The 20,421-nt window shown below is 44.1% G+C and overlaps 1 protein-coding gene across 1 annotated transcript in view; it reads left to right on the top strand.

Annotated features, from left to right (window-relative positions):
• Positions 1-20,421, top strand: part of LOC311120261 (transient receptor potential cation channel subfamily M member 7-like) — a 69,046-nt gene that overhangs the window by 29,198 nt on the left and 19,427 nt on the right. Inside the window, exons 11-26 of the mRNA XM_084194887.1 lie at positions 3,893-3,993; positions 4,435-4,569; positions 4,793-4,846; positions 4,982-5,122; positions 5,324-5,458; positions 6,497-6,774; positions 7,141-7,369; positions 7,599-7,754; positions 8,537-8,680; positions 13,052-13,180; positions 13,603-13,854; positions 16,364-16,538; positions 18,173-18,305; positions 18,481-18,665; positions 19,047-19,179; positions 19,372-20,219. Of these exons, the coding sequence (XP_084051013.1) occupies positions 3,893-3,993; positions 4,435-4,569; positions 4,793-4,846; positions 4,982-5,122; positions 5,324-5,458; positions 6,497-6,774; positions 7,141-7,369; positions 7,599-7,754; positions 8,537-8,680; positions 13,052-13,180; positions 13,603-13,854; positions 16,364-16,538; positions 18,173-18,305; positions 18,481-18,665; positions 19,047-19,179; positions 19,372-20,219 (3,228 nt within the window). The remainder of the gene's footprint in view (positions 1-3,892; positions 3,994-4,434; positions 4,570-4,792; positions 4,847-4,981; positions 5,123-5,323; positions 5,459-6,496; positions 6,775-7,140; positions 7,370-7,598; positions 7,755-8,536; positions 8,681-13,051; positions 13,181-13,602; positions 13,855-16,363; positions 16,539-18,172; positions 18,306-18,480; positions 18,666-19,046; positions 19,180-19,371; positions 20,220-20,421) is intronic.

The following is a 20,421-nucleotide window of genomic DNA, read 5'->3' as shown; positions in this document are numbered from 1 at the left end:
TCTGAGCTGGTCTTGGGTGCACCTCAGCCACGCTCAAGGTCCTAAACGATATTATAACCGCGATCGATAAAAGACAGTACTGTGCAGCCCTCTTCATTGACCTTGCCAAGGCTTTCGACTCCGTCAATCACCGCATTCTTATTGGTAGACTAAATAGCCTTGGTTTCTCAAATGACTGCCTCACCTGGTTCACCAACTACTTCTCAGATAGAGTTCAATGTGTCAAATCGGAGTGCCTGTTGTCTGGACCTCTGGCAGTCTCTATGGGGGTGCCACAGGGTTCAATTCTCGGGCCGACTCTATTCTCTTTGTATATCAATGATGTCGCTCTTGCTGCTGGTGACTCTCAGATCCACCTCTACGCACACGACACCATTTTGTATACATCTGGCCCTTCATTGGACACTGTGTTAACAAACCTCCAAACGAGCTTCAATGCCATACAGCACTCCTTCTGTAGCCTCCAACTTCTCTTAAATGCTAGTAAAACTAAATGCATGCTCTTCAATCGAACGCTGCTTGCACCCGCCCGCCCGACTAGAATCACTACTCTCGGCGGGTCTGACTTAGAATATGTGGACAACTACAAATACCTTGGTGTCTGGTTAGACCGTAAACTCTCCTTCCAGACTCACATTGAGCATCTCCAATCCAAAGTTAAATCTAGAATCGGCATCCTATTTCGCAACAAAGCCTCCTTCACTAATGCTGCCAAACATGCCCTGATTATCCTACCGATCCTTGACTTCGGCGATGTCATTTAAAAAATACCCTCCAACACTCTACTCAGCAAATTGGATGTAGTCTATCACAGTGCCATCCGCTTTGTCACCAAAGCCCCATATACTACCCACCATTGTGACCTGTACGCTCTCGTTGGCTGGCCCTCACTACATATTCGTCGCCAAACCCACTGGCTCCAGGTCATCTATAAATCACTGCTAGGCAAATCCCCGCCTTATCTTAGCTCATTGGTCACCATAGCAACACCCACCTGTAGTCTGCGCACCAGCAGGTATATCTCACTGGTCATCCCCAAAGCCAACACCTCCTTTGGCCGCCATTCCTTCCAGTTCTCTGCTGCCAATGACTGGAACTGCAAAAATCTCTGAAGCTGGAGACTCTTATCTCCCTCACTAACTTTAAGCATCAGTTGTCAGAGCAGCTTACCGATCACTGCACCTGTTCACAGCCCATCTGTAATTAGCCCACCCAACCACCTCATCCCCATATTGTTATTTATTTTGCTCATTTGGACCCCAGTATCTCTATTTGCACACCATCTTCTGCACATCTATCATTCCAGTGTTAATACTAAATTGTAATTATTTTGCACTATAGCCTATTTATTGCCTTACCTCCATAACTTGCTACATTTGCACACACTGTATATAGACTTTCTATTGTGTTATTGACTGTACGTTGTGTTTACCCCATATGTAACTCTGTGGTGTTGTTTTTATCGCACTGCTTTGCTTTATCTTGGACAGGTCGCAGTTGTAAATGAGAACTTGTTCTCAACTGGCTTACCTGGTTAAATAAAGGTGAAATAAATAAATAAAAAATGAAATAAGTAGATCAGACAAAGGTAGGAATGTGTTCCTGGTCCGCCCTGCCCAGCGTTTCTACCAGCTATGTAGATCGTCTTTGATCCCGTAGTATAGGTCCCCAGTAGCTCAGTTGGTAGAGCATGGCGCTTGCAACGCCAGCGTTGTGGGTTCGTTTCCCACGTGGGGCCAGTATGAAAATGTATGCACTAACTAACTGTAAGTCACTCTGGATAAGAGCGTCTGCTAAATGACTAAAATGTAGAGGAACCAGTCCAGTCAGTCTAGAGTTCAGGACATTCTGACTGAACATAATAGATCCCTAGCCAGCAGGAAATACAAGCCTGTCAAACCAGTATTAGTCCTGGTCAACCAGTAACACATCCTCAATAGGAGGCCTCCAATAGCTCATTAGACCCTAAATGATACATACACAAGCATATAGAAATACCTTTAAAATAGCTGTCCAGTGTTTCCAGATTTCTATGAAATATGACCTATAATGAATTACAACATGAGTGAAATAGTTTTACTTCCAAAAATGGTAATTAAGTATGTATGTTAAAAAGCAGCTTGTCTGTGTTTGAATGGTGTGGGCTTACTGCAACAACAGAATGGTGTGGGCTTACTGCAACAACAGAATGGTGTGGGCTTACTGCAACAACAGAATGGTGTGGGCTTACTGCAACAACAGAATGGTGTGGGCTTACTGCAACAACAGAATGGTGTGGGCTTACTGCAACAACAGAATGGTGTGGGCTTACTGCAACAACAGAATGGTGTGGGCTTACTGCAACAACAGAATGGTGTGGGTGTAAATGGCTGATCAGCCAATCAGCCACCTCGTGATAATGAGAAGTCTCCTCTATGAGGAAATATGAGACGTCTCCTCTATGAGGAAATATGAGACGTCTCCTCTGAGGAAATGGCAAGCATTTTTGAAACGGTCTGTTTGAGATACAACTTTGAGGTGGGGTTTTTGAAGTGTTTTTTTCCTGTAATTTATGCTTTGGCCACAAATATGAGTATAGGACAAGTCAACAACATTGTTTGGGTTTGCGTTAACAGATTATGAGCCATTAAAAGTGAGATTTTCACTGGACAGTTACTTTAAGATTTCCTCCATAAACATATCAGATGAACCGTAAGGTTACAGAGACATGTTTGTAAATATGGAAATGTACCTCCTCCCACATCAGGACTTACATCCTGAAAATACAACTTGAACTTTAAATCCTGTAGGAAATTCTCTCTCCATGGTAGTTGTATTTGACTGTGTATTAGTATGCACTATATATATTTTTTTTTAATAAGGTACACTAAACAGGTACACATAGACAGAGAATCAAGTGACAAGGCCAAACAAGTTCCCTTCCCATCCACAGGACTTCCCCAACCCAAAGTTAGATTAGTGGTTCACAATAGCAGTCTTTTTACAGAGTCATACATTTGATGAAAGAGCAAATATGTTTATTTTTCTCGCCCCATGCATGAGTCCTACATATATTTCCATGTTTTTAATGTCCATGAATGATAGCAGCCACTGCTGTCTGCTTAAAGAATGAGGAGCCTGCCAACGTGATACTATCATTCTTTGGTCTGCTGTCAAGCCAGCCAAATAGGTCTAAAGTAGTGTCTTCATTTAACAATAAAATAGATGGGGAACATGGTACATTTCTACCCATTATGTCAGAAAGACAGGATGAAACACAACTTGAGAAATGTAAAGCGCCTGGGCACTCCCAAATCATATGAAAGAATGTATCAGGAGCCCACTGAGGGCACAGAGAGCAACTTGGGGATTGTCTAGCTTTCATGCAGTAGAATCCTAACTTCAAATTGGTGTGTAACTCTGACATCATGCATGGATTTATATGGACGATTAGTGTTGGATGTTAGGATATGGTCCTGTGTAAACCGGAGTGATTAGTATGGTATTGAATCTGTATTATTCTGTATGGTTGTTTCTGTAGTCCGTCCTCCCCCTAGCCCTGTTATCTTAATCCTGCTGCTAAGTCAACAGGAAACACTGCATTAATGGTAATGTTTGTGTTTTGCGTGTGTGTTGTTTGTATGCTGTGCATGTGTGTGTGCTTACGCTGCTGCTACTCTGTTTATTATATATCCTGATTGCCTAGTCACTTTTACCCTTACCCACATGTACATACTGTATTACATCAATTACCTCAACTACCTCGTACCCGGCACAGGTACTCCTTCTATATAGCCTAATTATTGTTTTTATTGTGTTACTATTTCCTTTTTTATTTAGCAAATATTTGTCTTACTTTTTAACTTTGCATTGTTGTGACCAATAACATTTGATTCGTGTTCTACTCCTCCAGGCACCAATGAGTCTGCGTTTGACCAGCTGGTTCTGACTCTGGCCTGGGACCGGGTGGACATCGCCAAGAACCATGTGTTCGTCTATGGACAACAGCTACTGGTACGTCTGTCTGTGTGGCTGGCTGGCTGGCTCTCTCTGTCTGTGTGGCTGGCTAGCTGGCTGGCTGGCTGGCTGGCTGTCTCTCTCGTGTCTCTGTCTCTGGCTGGCTGGCTGGCTAGTTGTCTGTCTGTCAAGACTGCATCTATTATGAATGTGCTGTTCACCAGTATCAGCCTAAATGAAAACCTTTAATTTAAACCCCAAATATCTCCTAAGCTAGCCACTCCAGAGTCAGTGGTCCTATATGACCCAAGGGACAGGCTACAGGAAGGCTGCCAGTAGACTGTTTATTTTGACTAATCTGAACTGGTCTGGTATATTTATTCAGGATATAGAAACGTCCAGTCACTTGTTAGTGCAGTCAATGTTGGATCCTTGTTGAGGTGTGTGTGTGTGTGTGTGTGTGTGTGTGTGTGTGTGTGTGTGTGTGTGCGGGCGCAGGTGGGTTCGTTGGAGCAGGCCATGCTGGATGCCTTAGTGATGGACCGTGTGGAGTTTGTAAAGCTCCTGATTGAGAATGGAGTCAGCATGCACAGGTTCCTTACCATCACACGACTGGAGGAGCTATACAACACGGTAACACACATACACACACACACACACAGCTCACCAATTTCACACACATACACATAATGATGCTCCACAGGGCTCTATGCTGGTACCATTACTGTTCTCATCACACGTGCAACCTCTCGAATCTAACGTTTGATTTGTATTCTGTCAAAATCATTTCTAAATGGTCTGTTTGTCCATGGTCCTGCTGGGCATCGTGTTTTTATCTGTGTCTTTTCTGTTCCAGAAACAGTCCCCTACCAATCCAACGCTCTTCAACCTTGTAAGGGATGTCAAACAGGTACACCTTTGACTTCCTGTCAACCATTGATTGTCAATAAAGTTTTTATTAAATTGAACAATAGTAATTGATGATGATGGTGTTGTTGATTAGATTAGTATGGCTCACTATGACTCTTATTATGATTCTTTCCAGGGTAATCTCCCCCCTAACTACAAGATGACGTTAATTGACATTGGCCTGGTGATAGAGTTCCTGATGGGCGGGACTTACAGGTGCAACTACACCAGGAAACGCTTCAGGATCATCTACAACAATCTCCACGGCAACAGCAGGGTAAGGGTTAACGGTTAGTGTTAAGGGTTGAAGATTACAGGTTAAAAGGTGAGGTCGCTTCAGGGTCAAGGGATAAACTAATTTTGATTTTGATCTTCCGGTTTCACTGATTGATTCACTTAGAGTAATGGTGAAGGTAAACTTTTCTCTATCTCTTTCTCTCGGTCTCGCTCCCTCCCTCACTCCCTCCTCTCTCTCCAGAGGTCAGGTCGCCACTCTGCGGGGCCTGGGTCCCACCTGAGGAAGAGCCAAGAGTCGTTCAGTATCCAGGCCGACAAGAAGGAAAAGACCAGGCACAACCACTTCATCAAGACTGCACAGCCATACAAACCCAAGGTACACACACAACACGGAGAGTCGTTTGAGAACACACTGGCTACGCCGATGACTGAGCTGTACCGTGCTATAAGGCTAGCAAGCATTAAAAATTACACCTCAATGGAAGAGAAGGTGAAGTAACTGAAGGAATGGGTGGCAGGTATCAACATGCTTCTTAATGTAAAAAAAATAGTATTTTTAACTAAGAATTTGCTATTCCAAAAATCCTCCCCAACCAGCTCCACTAATCCTGGGTTGACAGGCTGTTCCAGTTGTAACAAGCACAAAATACCATGGCTTCCACTTGGACAACTAACTCAGTGGGGAGTAGGGACCAACACATTGACCAGGCAGTGAAAAACGCTTCAAAGCGTCTCTATTTCATGACTGTGACTTGTGTGATGGCAAGGAACGGCCTGTCCACTGATGACCTTGTGGAGATCTACACCACTGTAATCCGACCATGCCTGGAGTATGCCAGTGTGTTGCTGGTGGGCTGCACAAAGAAGCAGCAAGATGCACTGGACAGGTTAGAGAAAAGGGCAAGCAAGATAATAACAAAAAAACCGAGACATCCCACTGACCCTTCCACCACTACAGTCATGGAGAGAGCAAGCAGCAGTAAGATTGGTCGTTGACATGCACCAACCTGACCACCGTCTACAGGATCTCCTACCACAGAGAATGGGAGATTACTGGCAGAGTACTCCGCAACCAGAACCAACTGTCCAGCATCAACGCAAGGACAAATAGGCTGAACATTTCTAATCAGACTTTTTAATAACAAAATGTGACTTTTTAAACTGTAATTTCTTGTAAGATAGGACCTTTTTAATTTAATGTAGTATTTTGTGTTTTTGAAGTATTGTCTAAATGTAACTGTGCATTCTGCATTACTCTTGTTGACTGCGAGCATGAATTAAATCAATCAATCAAATCAATACAAATCCAAGGTACACACATACACACGATCAGTCATACAAACCCACGCCACAGAACTGAGCCATCAGATTACATTAAACTCCCCCTCTCGACACCCACCCCTCTCCCTCTTAGTTGGAGTCGGCGACAGACCAGTCCAAGAAAAAAGCCAAGGAGGAGATAGTTGACATCGACGACCCGGAGACGCGCAGGTTCCCGTACCCGTTCAACGAACTGCTGATGTGGGCCGTCCTGATGAATAGGCAGAAGATGTCTCTGTTCTTCTGGAAGCATGGGGAGGAAAGCATGGCCAAGGCCCTGGTGGCCTGTAAACTCTGTCGCTCCATGGGCTATGAGGCCAAGAAGAGTGACGTGGTCGACGACACCTCTGAGGAACTCAAGGACTACTCAAAGTATGTATGACACATTACACACCAAATAACTATGACACTTCAATCCTCACTAATTCTCAGAGTATAATATGTGACAGATGACATACTAATACTTTGAGTACTCCAAGTATGACGCATTACTACTAGTAGTCACTAAAACGTAGTCACTAATACTCAAGGCTACTTGAAGTATGAGTATTACTGAGTATTAGTATGTAATGTGTCAGACTATTATTGTGAGTGAGGTGCTGACAATGAGGTGCTGTGTTGCAGTGACTGATGATGATGTTTATGATGGTGTTTTTAATGAGTTTGATACCCTGTTATGCGTGTCATGTTTGCAGTGATGATGATGTCTGGAGTAATGTAGATATTATTATTTTATAGTGAATTTGGCACTCTAGCAGTGGACCTCCTGGAACAGTCGTTCAGACAGGATGAAACCATGGCGATGAAGCTGCTGACCTACGAACTGAAGAACTGGAGTAACAGCACCTGTCTGAAGCTGGCAGTGTCGTCACGGTTACGACCCTTCGTGGCTCACACCTGTACCCAGCTGCTGCTGTCAGACATGTGGATGGGACAACTCAACATGAGGAAGAACTCCTGGTACAAGGTGACACTGCCCAGCAATGCAGTGTATACACACACACACACACACACACATAATGGTGTTCTACAGGGCTCTGTGCTTAGACGGTTATTATAGATGTATTATGTTTTTTTCTCATTTTTTTCTCATTCTCATTTTCCTGGTCCCTCCTGAGTAAACATAAATAAAAATATATAATAAATACATATAAAAACGAAATATAATCTGAATATAATAATCTATATATTTCTAGGTGATCCTCAGTATCCTGGTGCCTCCTGCCATCCTCCTGTTGGAGTTCAAGACAAAGGCAGAGATGTCCCACATCCCTCAGAGTCAGGACGCCCATCAAATGACCATGGAGGATAGCGAACACAACTTCCATAACACCACCGACAACATACAGATGGTCAGAATCAATATGACAGAGTTCATCACATCTGTTATCTTAGTTTATGTTGTATTTTCTTATCTTACTGTGTCTGTTCTGGCATGTACACTGGTGCTACTGGTATTCTGATGGTCCTGGTATTTAACTATGAGGGGTAGCTATGATGGTCCTGGGGCTTAGCTATGAGGGGTAGCTATGATGGTCCTGGGGATTTAGCTGTGAGGGGTAGCTATGATGGTCCTGGGGATTTAGCTGTGAGGGGTAGCTATGATGGTCCTGGGGATTTAGCTCTGAGGGGTAGCTATGATGGTCCTGGGGATTTAGCTGTGAGGGGTAGCTATGATGGTCCTGGGGATTTAGCTGTGAGGGGTAGCTATGATGGTCCTGGGGTTTAGCTATGAGGGGTAGCTATGATGGTCCTGGGGATTTAGCTGTGAGGGGTAGCTATGATGGTCCTGGGGATTTAGCTGTGAGGGGTAGCTATGATGGTCCTGGGATTTAGCTCTGAGGGGTAGCTATGATGGTCCTGGGGATTTAGCTCGGAGGGGTAGCTATGATGGTCCTGGGGATTTAGCTGTGAGGGGTAGCTATGATGGTCCTGGAATTTAGCTATGAGGGGTAGTTATATGAGAGAGAGGGTTGGACTGCAGTTCTCGCTTAATTGATGGTTTCTTAATTTCTGGTGCTGTAGTCTTTTCAGTCTACATGTATATACATGGACATATACACATACATATACATATGCGTACATGTCTATACAGTCTATTAAACATGCGTTATTAAACATGATTCTTCTCCAGGACGTGTTCAAGGAGGCGAAGGCGGATGACAACGTGGAGGTGAAGGATGAGGCGGAGACACAGGTCCGCTCCCGAAGACTTCCTCTAACCAGGAAGTTCTACGCCTTCTACCACGCCCCCATCGTCAAGTTCTGGTTCAACACGGTATGAAACCCTAGCCGCTAGACCAGGGTTCTTCAATTCCGGTCCTGGAGGGCCGAAACACTTCTGTTTTTCATTTCTACCTGGTAGTTAATTGCACTCACCTGGTGTCCCAGGTCTGAATTAGCCCCTGATTAGAAGGAGAGGATGAAAAACAGAGGTGTTTCGGCCCTCCAGGACCGGAATTGAAGAACCCTGCGCTAGACCCTACTTCTACCCCCTCCATGTGAACTGACCAGCAGAAACTCTGGGCCCTACTATGTTTAATGGTACAGCATAGTTCTGACCATCATGGTTCTCCCTGTGGAGCAGCTAAACAGCTTGAATGGAAGGGATGTTTCCTTTCTCCTCATGGGATATTTCCTGTATCCTGTCCTGTGTGTGTGTGTGTGGATGAGTTCGTTTTGCATCGCTCGGTGTCCCGGGTGGGTGGAGATTTCCCTTTAGAACCAATGTAATGTAATGGTCTGAAAATAAGCTAAACTCGTCCAGTGTGTGTACTCTGAGACCAGAGAGGGCTGACATGAAACGTGTTCGTGTTGAGAGGACAGAGGGAGGCTGGGGCGTGTGTGTACTTTTCCAGAGCTCTACCTCCCACCCCCTGCATACTTCTCACACACACACACACACACGTACCCTCAGGTGGTTTTCCAGATGCCCTGGCCTCATTTACATGTCCTGATAGCATCAGTAGAACAGGCCTTAACATAACTATTGCTGCTGTACCCAGATCAATGCGCTTATCTACCCCACAATCAACATCAACATAATGATGCTGCCTGCCACACAATGATCCTGCTCTGACTGCATATCTGTCACATCATGATTTCTGCTTCCACATAATCACCCCTGCCTGCCTCAGTCAGCACTGATCCCAACACTGATCAGTCTCAGTTTAGTCATGGCCCGCCAACTGCCCCACACACCCTACCTAACCCCCGGGGCCATAGTTAGAATGACTGATGTCTAGGGGGGTGGGGGGGTTCTGTATAATGGCTGAGAGGTGTTGTTGAATGCTGTAGTTTCCTTCACTTCAAGCTTCACTAGTCAGGCTCACAGTGTTCACCTCTAAAAAGACCTGGGGGTATGTCACAAACCAGGAACAAAGTAGGACTGCTGATATAATGACTCATACAGATCAGCCTTTTTAAACCCCTCCTCTGGTAGCCCTAAACTAGCACACCTATTTTACCTCGGCGAGGGCTTGATGATTAGTTGACAAGTTGATTCAGGTGTGCTAATTCTGGAATATCTGGGGAAAGGTTTGAAAAGGGCTAATATAGATTATGAATTAAATAAGAATATATGGACGGGGGGGACCTGATCCTAGATCAGCACTTTTAATGTTAATATGGGCCCTGGGCGTTGTCTTGGACAAAGGTTTAGTAACCACATAGCAGCTTTACTCTATGTGGGTCATTCTGTATTAGAGCCTTGGTGTACAGGGGTGTGTGTGTTAAGGTGAGTGTTGTCACGATACCAGTATCACAATACTACAATACCAGATTTTCATTGACAAAAAAACAAAACACAAAGCAGACTTCTGTGGCGCTGTTGTAAAACAGTGTGCTATAGCTTGCAAAATAAACAAATGTGACTGTGACAACATAAGGCAGTTTTTTTCCAACATGAGGACGGTTTTCCTCAAGAGATGAAGTCAGCTTGTTTCCTTTCCTTCCTTCCTTACTGGTTTCACAGTACTGGTATCGTGATAACACTAATTAAGGTGTATGTGTGTTGTGTGTCTTCTGGCTAGCTGGCGTACATTTGTGGATCTGTATAATAACCTGTGTTAGGTATGTAAAGGTGTGTGTCGAGGGTCTGTATCATAGCCTGTGTTAGGTATGTAAAGGTGTGGGTCTGTATAATAGCCTGTGTTAGGTATGTAAAGGTGTGTGTCGAGGGTCTGTATCATAGCCTGTGTTAGGTATGTAAAGGTGTGGGTCTGTATAATAGCCTGTGTTAGGTATGTAAAGGTGTGGGTCTGTATAATAGCCTGTGTTAGGTATGTAAAGGTGTGGGTCTGTATAATAGCCTGTGTTAGGTATGTAAAGGTGTGGGTCTGTATAATAGCCTGTGTTAGGTATGTAAAGGTGTGTGTCGTGGGTCTGTATAATAGCCTGTGTTAGGTATGTAAAGCTGTGGGTCTGTATAATAGCCTGTGTTAGGTATGTAAAGCTGTGTGTCGTGGGTCTGTATAATAGCCTGTGTTAGGTATGTAAAGCTGTGTGTCGTGGGTCTGTATAATAGCCTGTGTTAGGTATGTAAAGCTGTGTGTCGTGGGTCTGTATAATAGCCTGTGTTAGGTATGTAAAGCTGTGGGTCTGTATAATAGCCTGTGTTAGGTATGTAAAGCTGTGTGTCGTGGGTCTGTATAATAGCCTGTGTTAGGTATGTAAAGCTGTGTGTCGTGGGTCTGTATAATAGCCTGTGTTAGGTATGTAAAGCTGTGTGTCGTGGGCCTGTATAATAGCCTGTGTTAGGTATGTAAAGCTGTGTGTCGTGGGTCTGTATAATAGCCTGTGTTAGGTATGTAAAGCTGTGTGTCGTGGGTCTGTATAATAGCCTGTGTTAGGTATGTAAAGCTGTGTGTAAAGGTGTGGGTCTGTATAATAGCCTGTGTTAAGTATGTAAAGGTGTGTATCGTGGGCCTGTATAATAGCCTGTGTTAGGTATGTAAAGCTGTGTGTAAAGGTGTGGGTCTGTATAATAGCCTGTGTTAGGTATGTAAAGGTGTGTATCGTGGGCCTGTATAATAGCCTGTGTTAGGTATGTAAAGCTGTGTGTCGTGGGTCTGTATAATAGCCTGTGTTAGGTATGTAAAGGTGTGGGTCTGTATAATAGCCTGTGTTAGGTATGTAAAGCTGTGTGTCGTGGGTCTGTATAATAGCCTGTGTTAGGTATGTAAAGCTGTGTATCGTGGGTCTGTATAATAGCCTGTGTTAGGTATGTAAAGCTGTGTGTCGTGGGTCTGTATAATAGCCTGTGTTAGGTATGTAAAGCTGTGTGTCGTGGGTCTGTATAATAGCCTGTGTTAGGTATGTAAAGGTGTGGGTCTGTATAATAGCCTGTGTTAGGTATGTAAAGCTGTGTGTCGTGGGTCTGTATAATAGCCTGTGTTAGGTATGTAAAGGTGTGTATCGTGGGTCTGTATAATAACCTGTGTTAGGTATGTAAAGCTGTGTGTCGTGGGTCTGTATAATAGCCTGTGTTAGGTATGTAAAGCTGTGTGTCGTGGGTCTGTATAATAGCCTGTGTTAGGTATGTAAAGGTGTGTATCGTGGGTCTGTATAATAGCCTGTGTTAGGTATGTAAAGGTGTGGGTCTGTATAATAGCCTGTGTTAGGTATGTAAAGGTGTGTATCGTGGGTCTGTATAATAGCCTGTGTTAGGTATGTAAAGGTGTGGGTCTGTATAATAGCCTGTGTTAGGTATGTAAAGGTGTGTATCGTGGGTCTGTATAATAGCCTGTGTTAGGTATGTAAAGCTGTGTGTCGTGGGTCTGTATAATAGCCTGTGTTAGGTATGTAAAGCTGTGTATCGTGGGTCTGTATAATAGCCTGTGTTAGGTATGTAAAGCTGTGTATCGTGGGCCTGTATAATAGCCTGTGTTAGGTATGTAAAGCTGTGTATCGTGGGTCTGTATAATAGCCTGTGTTAGGTATGTAAAGCTGTGTGTCGTGGGTCTGTATAATAGCCTGTGTTAGGTATGTAAAGGTGTGTATCGTGGGTCTGTATAATAGCCTGTGTTAAGTATGTAAAGGTGTGTATCGTGGGCCTGTATAATAGCCTGTGTTAGGTATGTAAAGGTGTGTATCGTGGGTCTGTATAATAGCCTGTGTTAGGTATGTAAAGGTGTGTATCGTGGGCCTGTATAATAGCCTGTGTTAAGTATGTAAAGGTGTGTATCGTGGGTCTGTATAATAGCCTGTGTTAGGTATGTAAAGCTGTGTGTCGTGGGTCTGTATAATAGCCTGTGTTAGGTATGTAAAGGTGTGTATCGTGGGCCTGTATAATAGCCTGTGTTAGGTATGTAAAGGTGTGTATCGTGGGCCTGTATAATAGCCTGTGTTAAGTATGTAAAGGTGTGTATCGTGGGTCTGTATAATAGCCTGTGTTAGGTATGTAAAGCTGTGTGTCGTGGGTCTGTATAATAGCCTGTGTTAGGTATGTAAAGGTGTGTATCGTGGGCCTGTATAATAGCCTGTGTTAGGTATGTAAAGGTGTGTATCGTGGGTCTGTATAATAGCCTGTGTTAGGTATGTAAAGGTGTGTATCGTGGGCCTGTATAATAGCCTGTGTTAGGTATGTAAAGGTGTGTATCGTGGGCCTGTATAATAGCCTGTGTAAAGGTAAGTGTTGTCTCCTGGCTAGCTGGCGTACCTGGGCTTTCTGATGCTGTACTCGTTTGTGGTTCTGGTCCGGATGCCCGAGTTTCCGTCTCCTCAAGAGTGGGTGGTCATCCTCTACATATTCACCTCCGCCATCGAGAAGATACGAGAGGTACGCTAATGCTGCTCCCTACTCTCTAGGTCAATATGGTTATGTTCCAATTGGCACCGTTTTTACTATATAGTGCACTGCTTTTGACAGTGCACTCTGTAGGGAATGTTCCCTTCATTAGTATGAGAAGGACAAGACACTTACCCAGCTATCTTTGGCTCTCAGAGGATTCAATACAATTTAGTATAGTTCAGTTTGCTTTAAAAAAGGTCCTTATTCCTTATTCTTCTAGTCGACAGCTTAAACAGAGAAGTACTGAGCCCCCATTCACATTGGTAGAATATCTCTCAATTTCTATCACTATTTGTTTACATTTTTTCTGTCTGCATGTTATTGTTGATTTGATTTGAGCTCTCAGTTTACGCGATGCACTCATCTCCTATTTCTGTGTCCTGTTTTCTGTTCTGTTTCTTTCTTTGTAGATGTTTATGTCTGAAGCTGGGAAGATTAGCCAGAAGGTTAAAGTATGGTTCAGTGACTATTTTAACCTCTCAGACTTCCTGGCTATTGTCACCTTCTTTGTGGGCTTTGGATTGAGGATAGGAGGAGAGGATGTGCTTGTCCCGGGCCGGACTGTGTATTGCTTGAATATCATCTTCTGGTACGTGAGACTCCTAGATATTCTGGCAGTCAACCAGCAAGCAGGACCGTATGTGATGATGATCGGTAAAATGGTGAGTATTTTTTTCGAATGCTTTCCTAATCCAAATTAATTTTTCAACTGTGTAATATACATTTCAATGTATATCTCCCGAGTGGCGCAGTGGTCTAAGGCACTGCATCGCAGTGCTAGCTGTGCCACTAGAGATCCTGGTTCGAATCCAGGCTCTGTCGTAGCCGGCTGCGACCTGGAGACCCATGGGGCGGCACACAATTGGCCCAGCGTCGTCCAGGGTAGGGGAGGGAATGGCCGGCAGGGATGTAGCTCAGTTGGTAGAGCATGGCCTTTGTGTATGAAAAAATAAAATAAAAAAATAATAATAATGTTTGTACTCACTTAACTGTAAGTCGCTCTGGATAAGAGCGTCTGCTAAATGACTAAAATGTAAATATCTAAATGTTTTATATATCAGTGATAATGTATATCAACATATTTTATATAGTGATGATAATGTCTATCTATTACAATTGAGTTGTCAATTCAATTGTCTATTACAATTACATTATATTAAATATAGAGCTGACATTGTACAGGTAACTGCCAAAATAAAGGAAACACCAACATATAGAGACATTGAACACTAGTCACTTTAACAATGTTTACATACTGTTTTACCCACTTTTAGAGCCCTGCACAGGCATGAATTTTAAGTCCAAGCTCTACCCATGCTCGCGACGTTCAGGCCTTACCCTACCCAGGCCCGATTGCTTCTGCCAAATTAAGAGCCGGCCCTGCCCGAAACCAGAAATAACTTCCTCTGTTAGTAAATCCCTTAGCTGCTCCTCTCTGTCTGTCACTCGCTCCCTGCGCGAAGCTTGCTCTGTGCATGTACACTGCGAGTAGCCATAGCAACGGCTCCACTTGGGCTGCTCTGCTCAATGAAGAGACATAAGAGAGCATTCTATAAACTCTGACAAAACTCAAGGAACATTATTATTTTCTCTGAAATAATCTCTCCTGTCGTATATATTTGACGAGGTTGAAGCACTTCTGACACCATGGTATGATCTTAGTCAGATATGACTGTACTGCGCAGTAGAACACGCGCAAATGGCTCCGCTTCCAAATATTAGTGATCAATTTAGTGATACCTGAGCCCTGCCCGTAGTTATTGATGAAGAAACAGGCCCCACCTGGCCCTAATGTTGGGGCCCGTCGGGGTCAAGTAGCAGAGCTCTACCCAATTTAAATGTAAATACTGTATTCTAGTCATGGTTAATCCTATATACAGTAACTACTGCTGTACACATCTTTTCTATTCATATACTGTCCATACACACTGAAAAATAGCGCAAAGAAACTAAGGGAACAATGTGTGTCTGTAAAAGGCTCTACACAGTCTACGCAACGGATCCGCAACCAATCCGACGGAGGTTTGTTTGCTTAGACTGTGAAATCACTGTGGAGTGCCCTTAAGAACACAAGGTGAGAGGAGGGTAGCCTTTGACCAACTTATTTAGGTAATGTATGAAGGTAGATTGGATGGTTTTCACTCAATAGCACATCTCTAGGGTTCCATGCTGGTTTGGTTTGAAAGAGGATAATGATTGCAGGTGGGGGTATTTAAAGGGGTAGCCCTTGCTCTTTCATGTGGACATGATCTGGTTGATTACATTGAATGAGGTGTGTGGGGACCAATAGGTGGCAGGCTCCGCTCCAGGGTAGGAGGGAAGTGGGAGGAGTTTTCTACGCACACTATTTATATTCCGGACTCTGATATTGCTCCTTCTGATATTTCTTTATTTCTTTTTTTTTTTTTACGTTTTCGGATTATGTATGTATTGTTATTGTATTGCTAGATTTTACTGCCCTGTTGGAGCTAGAATGGTGTTTTGTTGATGGTGGTGGAAAATGTTGTCTCAGGCACCGCTCCAGAATCTCCCATTAGTGTTCAATTGGGTTGAGATCTGGTGACTGACACACACAGACACACACACACACTTTAAACTCCTTATACTCTTTTCAGACCCCTCTTTCAAAGTCAAGAAAGATATCTTCTAGCCATGGTAGCCAAAATAATGGCAACTGGGCATTTTTATTTGTATGTTAATTGCTTAATTAACTCAGGAACCACACCTGCTTTCAATATACTTTGTATCCCACATTTACGCAAGTGTTTCCTTTAATTTGGCAGTTACCTCTATATATCAACATGTTTTGCATAGTGGCAATAATGTCTACTATCAACAACATGTTTTGATAGACTAGCACCAGTTCTTTTCATTCTGAGTCTGGAAATTATCTCAGTATTTCCTGGGAACTTGGACGTTTATAGACCTGGTTAACTGCATATACATGCCCTTAATATAGTGGTGGTAATGTATCTATTCATACAGATGGCCAGCATGTTTTATGTTGTTGTGATAATGTATAGGATAATGTGTATATTCCTCTAGGTGGCGCTGGTGTTGTTGCGTTATGGCATGAAAGCCATCCTGTAATAATGTGTGTATATATTAGGATAATGATAATGTATAGGATAATGATCGTGTGTGTGTGTGTATATATATATATTCCTCTAGGTGGCCAATATGTTTTATATTGTGGTGATCATGGCCGTGGTGTTGTTGAGTTATGGTGTGCCCCGAAAAGCCATCTTGTACCCAAATGAGGAGCCCAGTTGGACGCTGCTCAAAGACGTGGTCTTCCAGCCATACTGGATGATGTACGGGGAAGTGTATGCATATGAAATCGACGGTAAGGAAGACGAGCCTGGTATAAACGACTACGATGGTAAGAGAGTTTTCTTAAGGATTCTCACCACGGCATGAGAAGCTGATTAGCACTGGAAATCAATCAAAAACCCATGTTTGGTCTAATCAACGCCTCGCACCACACAGTCACCTCACACAGTCGCTGTGTTACAAAATCTATTTAGAGTATAGATTGAGATGCTAGTCCCTTGGTTGGAGAGGCATACGTTTCACTATGCCTATCCAGTTCTTTCATAAGTAATCAAGTCCCTAGGAGGTAGGGGCTAGGAGTTGATTGTGGACACAGCCAGTTGGCCCCTGTTAGGGGAGGTATAGCCAGCAATTGTAGGGAACAACAGCTATTAACCAATCAGGGCTTTAGTTTAGGTTATTGTACACATGTGTCCAGATTTCTCTCGAGGCATGTCAAATGTAAGTGATTTGCTTAAAGTACAGGCTCAGTGCTTCAAAATGGTGTATCGTACACTGTAGTTGGAGGAAACATGGGAGTCAGCATGGCATTGTCCTCCAGAAAGTAGTCTCTCTACTTAAACCCAGCTAAATTCAGGGCAGCAATGTTTTTGAGAGCTGTAGCAACACTTTTGCAGTTGTCCATAGCTTTATCTTTCCAAAAATCTGTGGTAAAGATGATCTATATACTTACCAGAGAAGAGCCCATTCTGTTATAGACAGAAGCCTGTGACATGACAGACCAATCAGGAATCGTATCTCAGCATACCCAACCACTCTAAAATCTCAGCCAATTATGACTAGCCAGGAAGGATCCTGTCTTTCTCCCTGTATCAGTGCTTTCTCCTTGGCTAAACTAGGCACATTTTAGATTTGTATTCATATTTACGAATCCCATACAAGTTTGTAATTAAGGCAGATAAAAGTTCACATGTTCAAGAAGGCATTTCTGCAAAAAAACGTGTTTTGAAACGGCCCTACTGTGAAGTAGGAACCAGTGTCAAATGCCTCAGATCCTGTAACATTTAGTAAACATTGTTGAACACATGGGGGTAAATCCTTACTTCCAGTTAAGGCGACTTTTCACTTAGTCTCCTATTGACATAACTGCGTGACTAAGTGACATTTTAGATTTGTTGCATAGAGCACATGTGAGATAGTGTATTATGATATTGAGTAGTGATATTTACAGAAGATACATTCTGTAATATATAATAATCGCAGCTACCTGTCTCGCTCATCAGACTCAGGGAGCTCCACCCCAGTTGTGTGGGAGATACAGCGGCTGTGGGAAGAGACTACCTGTTGATATACAGAGCATAATGCATACAGTAGCAGTAGATACGGTGCAGTAGTATGAAATGTTATTCCACTATTTAGATGGTAGTCGCTGGTTTTACTGACCCAAATGATGTTTACTCCTAGACAAAAAATATATATAATTTCTGTAGAGACATATGGAAAAAAAAGTAGAAAGCTTAATCTGGCTGTGCAAAACCAGTCCATGGAGCTTAGAGCTGTAGTTTGTGTGTGTATGTGTGTGTGAGAATGATCTACACTTGTCACTGTGTGTTTGGGATGTGTGTGAATGTAAGTGCGTGTGTTTTTTGTGTTTTGATGTGTGAAGCACCGCGTGTGTGTGTCTGACCCAGTCCCCTCTCTCCACAGTGTGTGCCAATAATAGTGAACCGAATGTGAAAAACCTGTGCTCAGCTTCAGTGTGGATCACTCCGTTCCTACAAGCAGTCTACCTCTTTGTCCAATACATACTGATAGTTAACCTTCTCATCGCCTTCTTCAAGTAAGACTACACACACACACACACACACACACACACCGGTGTTCTGTAGAGCACTCTGCTGTGACCAATACTATTCTCATTATTATTCATTAATAACATTATTATTATCATGTTTTTCCCCGATTTCTACATCACTGTGTATATCCATTTTGCAATCTCTCTCTCTTCTCCTCAGTAATGTGTACCTCCAAGTGATGTCAATCAGTAATCTGGTATGGAAGTATCAGAGGTATCATTTCGTCATGGCCTACCATGAGAAGCCAGTCCTCCCTCCTCCCCTCATCCTCCTCTCTCACCTAGTCTCTTTCTTCTCCTGCATCTGTCACAAGAGGAAGAAGGACAGTCACTCTTACGGACCAAGTACGGGAACTACCCATTTATCTCTCTAAAATGCAGATATGACAGAACCACTTGGTGATCTGCTCCTGTAAGTCGCTCTGGATAAGAGCGTCTGCTAAATGACTAAAATGTAAATGTAAAAAAATTTGATCAGCTAGAACAAGAGAGGACCTAGTACCGAGCTCTGGGGGACACCAGTAGTCTATGAACAGACTATAAAACGTATATAGGTGTCCCAGGGCTCTCTAGTTTATCAGCAAAAAGATATGCAGCTACAATAAGTTATTTGAAAATGTTTACCAGAAGTTACATTGAGATCTGTAAAATGCCTTGTTGAAACTAAACTCTTCATCCTCTCCCTTTTTCCCCCTCTTTCCTTCCTTCCCTACCTCCTCCCTCCAGAGTTGTTTCTAACGGAGGAGGATCAGAAGAAGCTCCATGACTTTGAGGAGCAGTGTGTGGAGACGTACTTCCATGAGAAAAACGACCAGTTCCACTCAGGGAGCGAAGAGCGCATCCGCCTCACCTCTGACAGGTAACTGTTACCATAGTTACCGCTCACCACAGTTGTTATTTTACTCTTACATTGACAGTAACAGTCATAGTGTCTATATAACATAAGAGGATTAGGAGGTTAATTGAATAGTGAATGTTGAACTCTATGGCAACATATCAACAAAGTTCAATATTCAATAGATCTAGATTTTTTCCCCCTTTATCTCCTCAGGGTTGAGACGATGTGTATCCAGCTGAAGGAGGTCGGAAATAGAGTGAACTTCATCAAGCGTTCCCTCCACACGCTGGACTCCCAGATCGGCCACCTCCAGGACCTGTCAGCTCTGACAGTGGACACCCTGAAGACCCTGACCGCCCAGAGGGCCTCTGAGGCCAGCAAGGTCCACAACCAGATCACCAGGGAGCTCAGTCTGTCCAAGAACTTTGCCCCCAGCCTGGCCCCCACCCCCCAGGACCCTAACCCCCAATCCAAGGGGGTCAAACGCAGCGTGGGGGCCTACTTCGGTTCGTCTTTCCCCCAGGTGTCCGGGGTGGTGGTGGGGGGCAACTTGGCTGATTCTCTGTTTGGGAGTGGGGTGGAAGGGAGGTTGGAGATGCTGGGGCTGGGGAGGAGGCCTCCTGAGATGGGAATGGGGTTGGACTCAAACCCGCCCCTGACGCTCAGTCCCCCAGAGCAAAGAGGAGACTGGGCTGGGCTGGGGCACCAAGCTACTGCTGCTATAGAGGCTGGATCCTCCACAGGTGGCAGCGCCAGTGCCAGTCACAGTGCCTTCTCCCTCGTCCCAGCTCCAGCACCCCCTACTGTCAGTCCTCCAGAGCTGCGGCTACGCGGCCACTCCTTCACCCAGTGGCAGCTGACCCGTCCAGAGCAGCCGGGCCTCTCCGACTGCCCCTCCAGCCTGCCCAGCGTGCCCTCTGCTGGGGCTGCTTTCTACGTCAGCTCTACCCCCTCCCAGCCCTTCGGCTCCAGCCACCCAGAACTCAGCCTGCCTCTGCCAGACAAAGACACAACCTCTGCTTCCACCTCTGCCTTTGCTGTAGAGTTTGGTGCGTTTGTTGGTAAGTATAAGTGTGAGGAGAAAGACGAAGACACTAGCTGTGTGTACCCCACTATTGTTGTGTCCAAGACTTCTGACATTGCTCGCCCCATTTGCCTGCCTGCTTCCATTGAGAAACGGGAGGGAATTGGTGAGAAGGAGGGGAGGGGTGAGTTGGAGAGGAGGAGGAGTGAGAGAGGGGGGAGGGCGAAAGGGATGTGTGA

The sequence above is a fragment of the Coregonus lavaretus genome, assembly GCF_964263955.1.
Source record: "Coregonus lavaretus genome assembly, contig: HAP1_SCAFFOLD_161, whole genome shotgun sequence".
Lineage (NCBI taxonomy): Eukaryota > Metazoa > Chordata > Actinopteri > Salmoniformes > Salmonidae > Coregonus > Coregonus lavaretus.
This window is presented reverse-complemented; position numbering and strand designations above follow the sequence as displayed.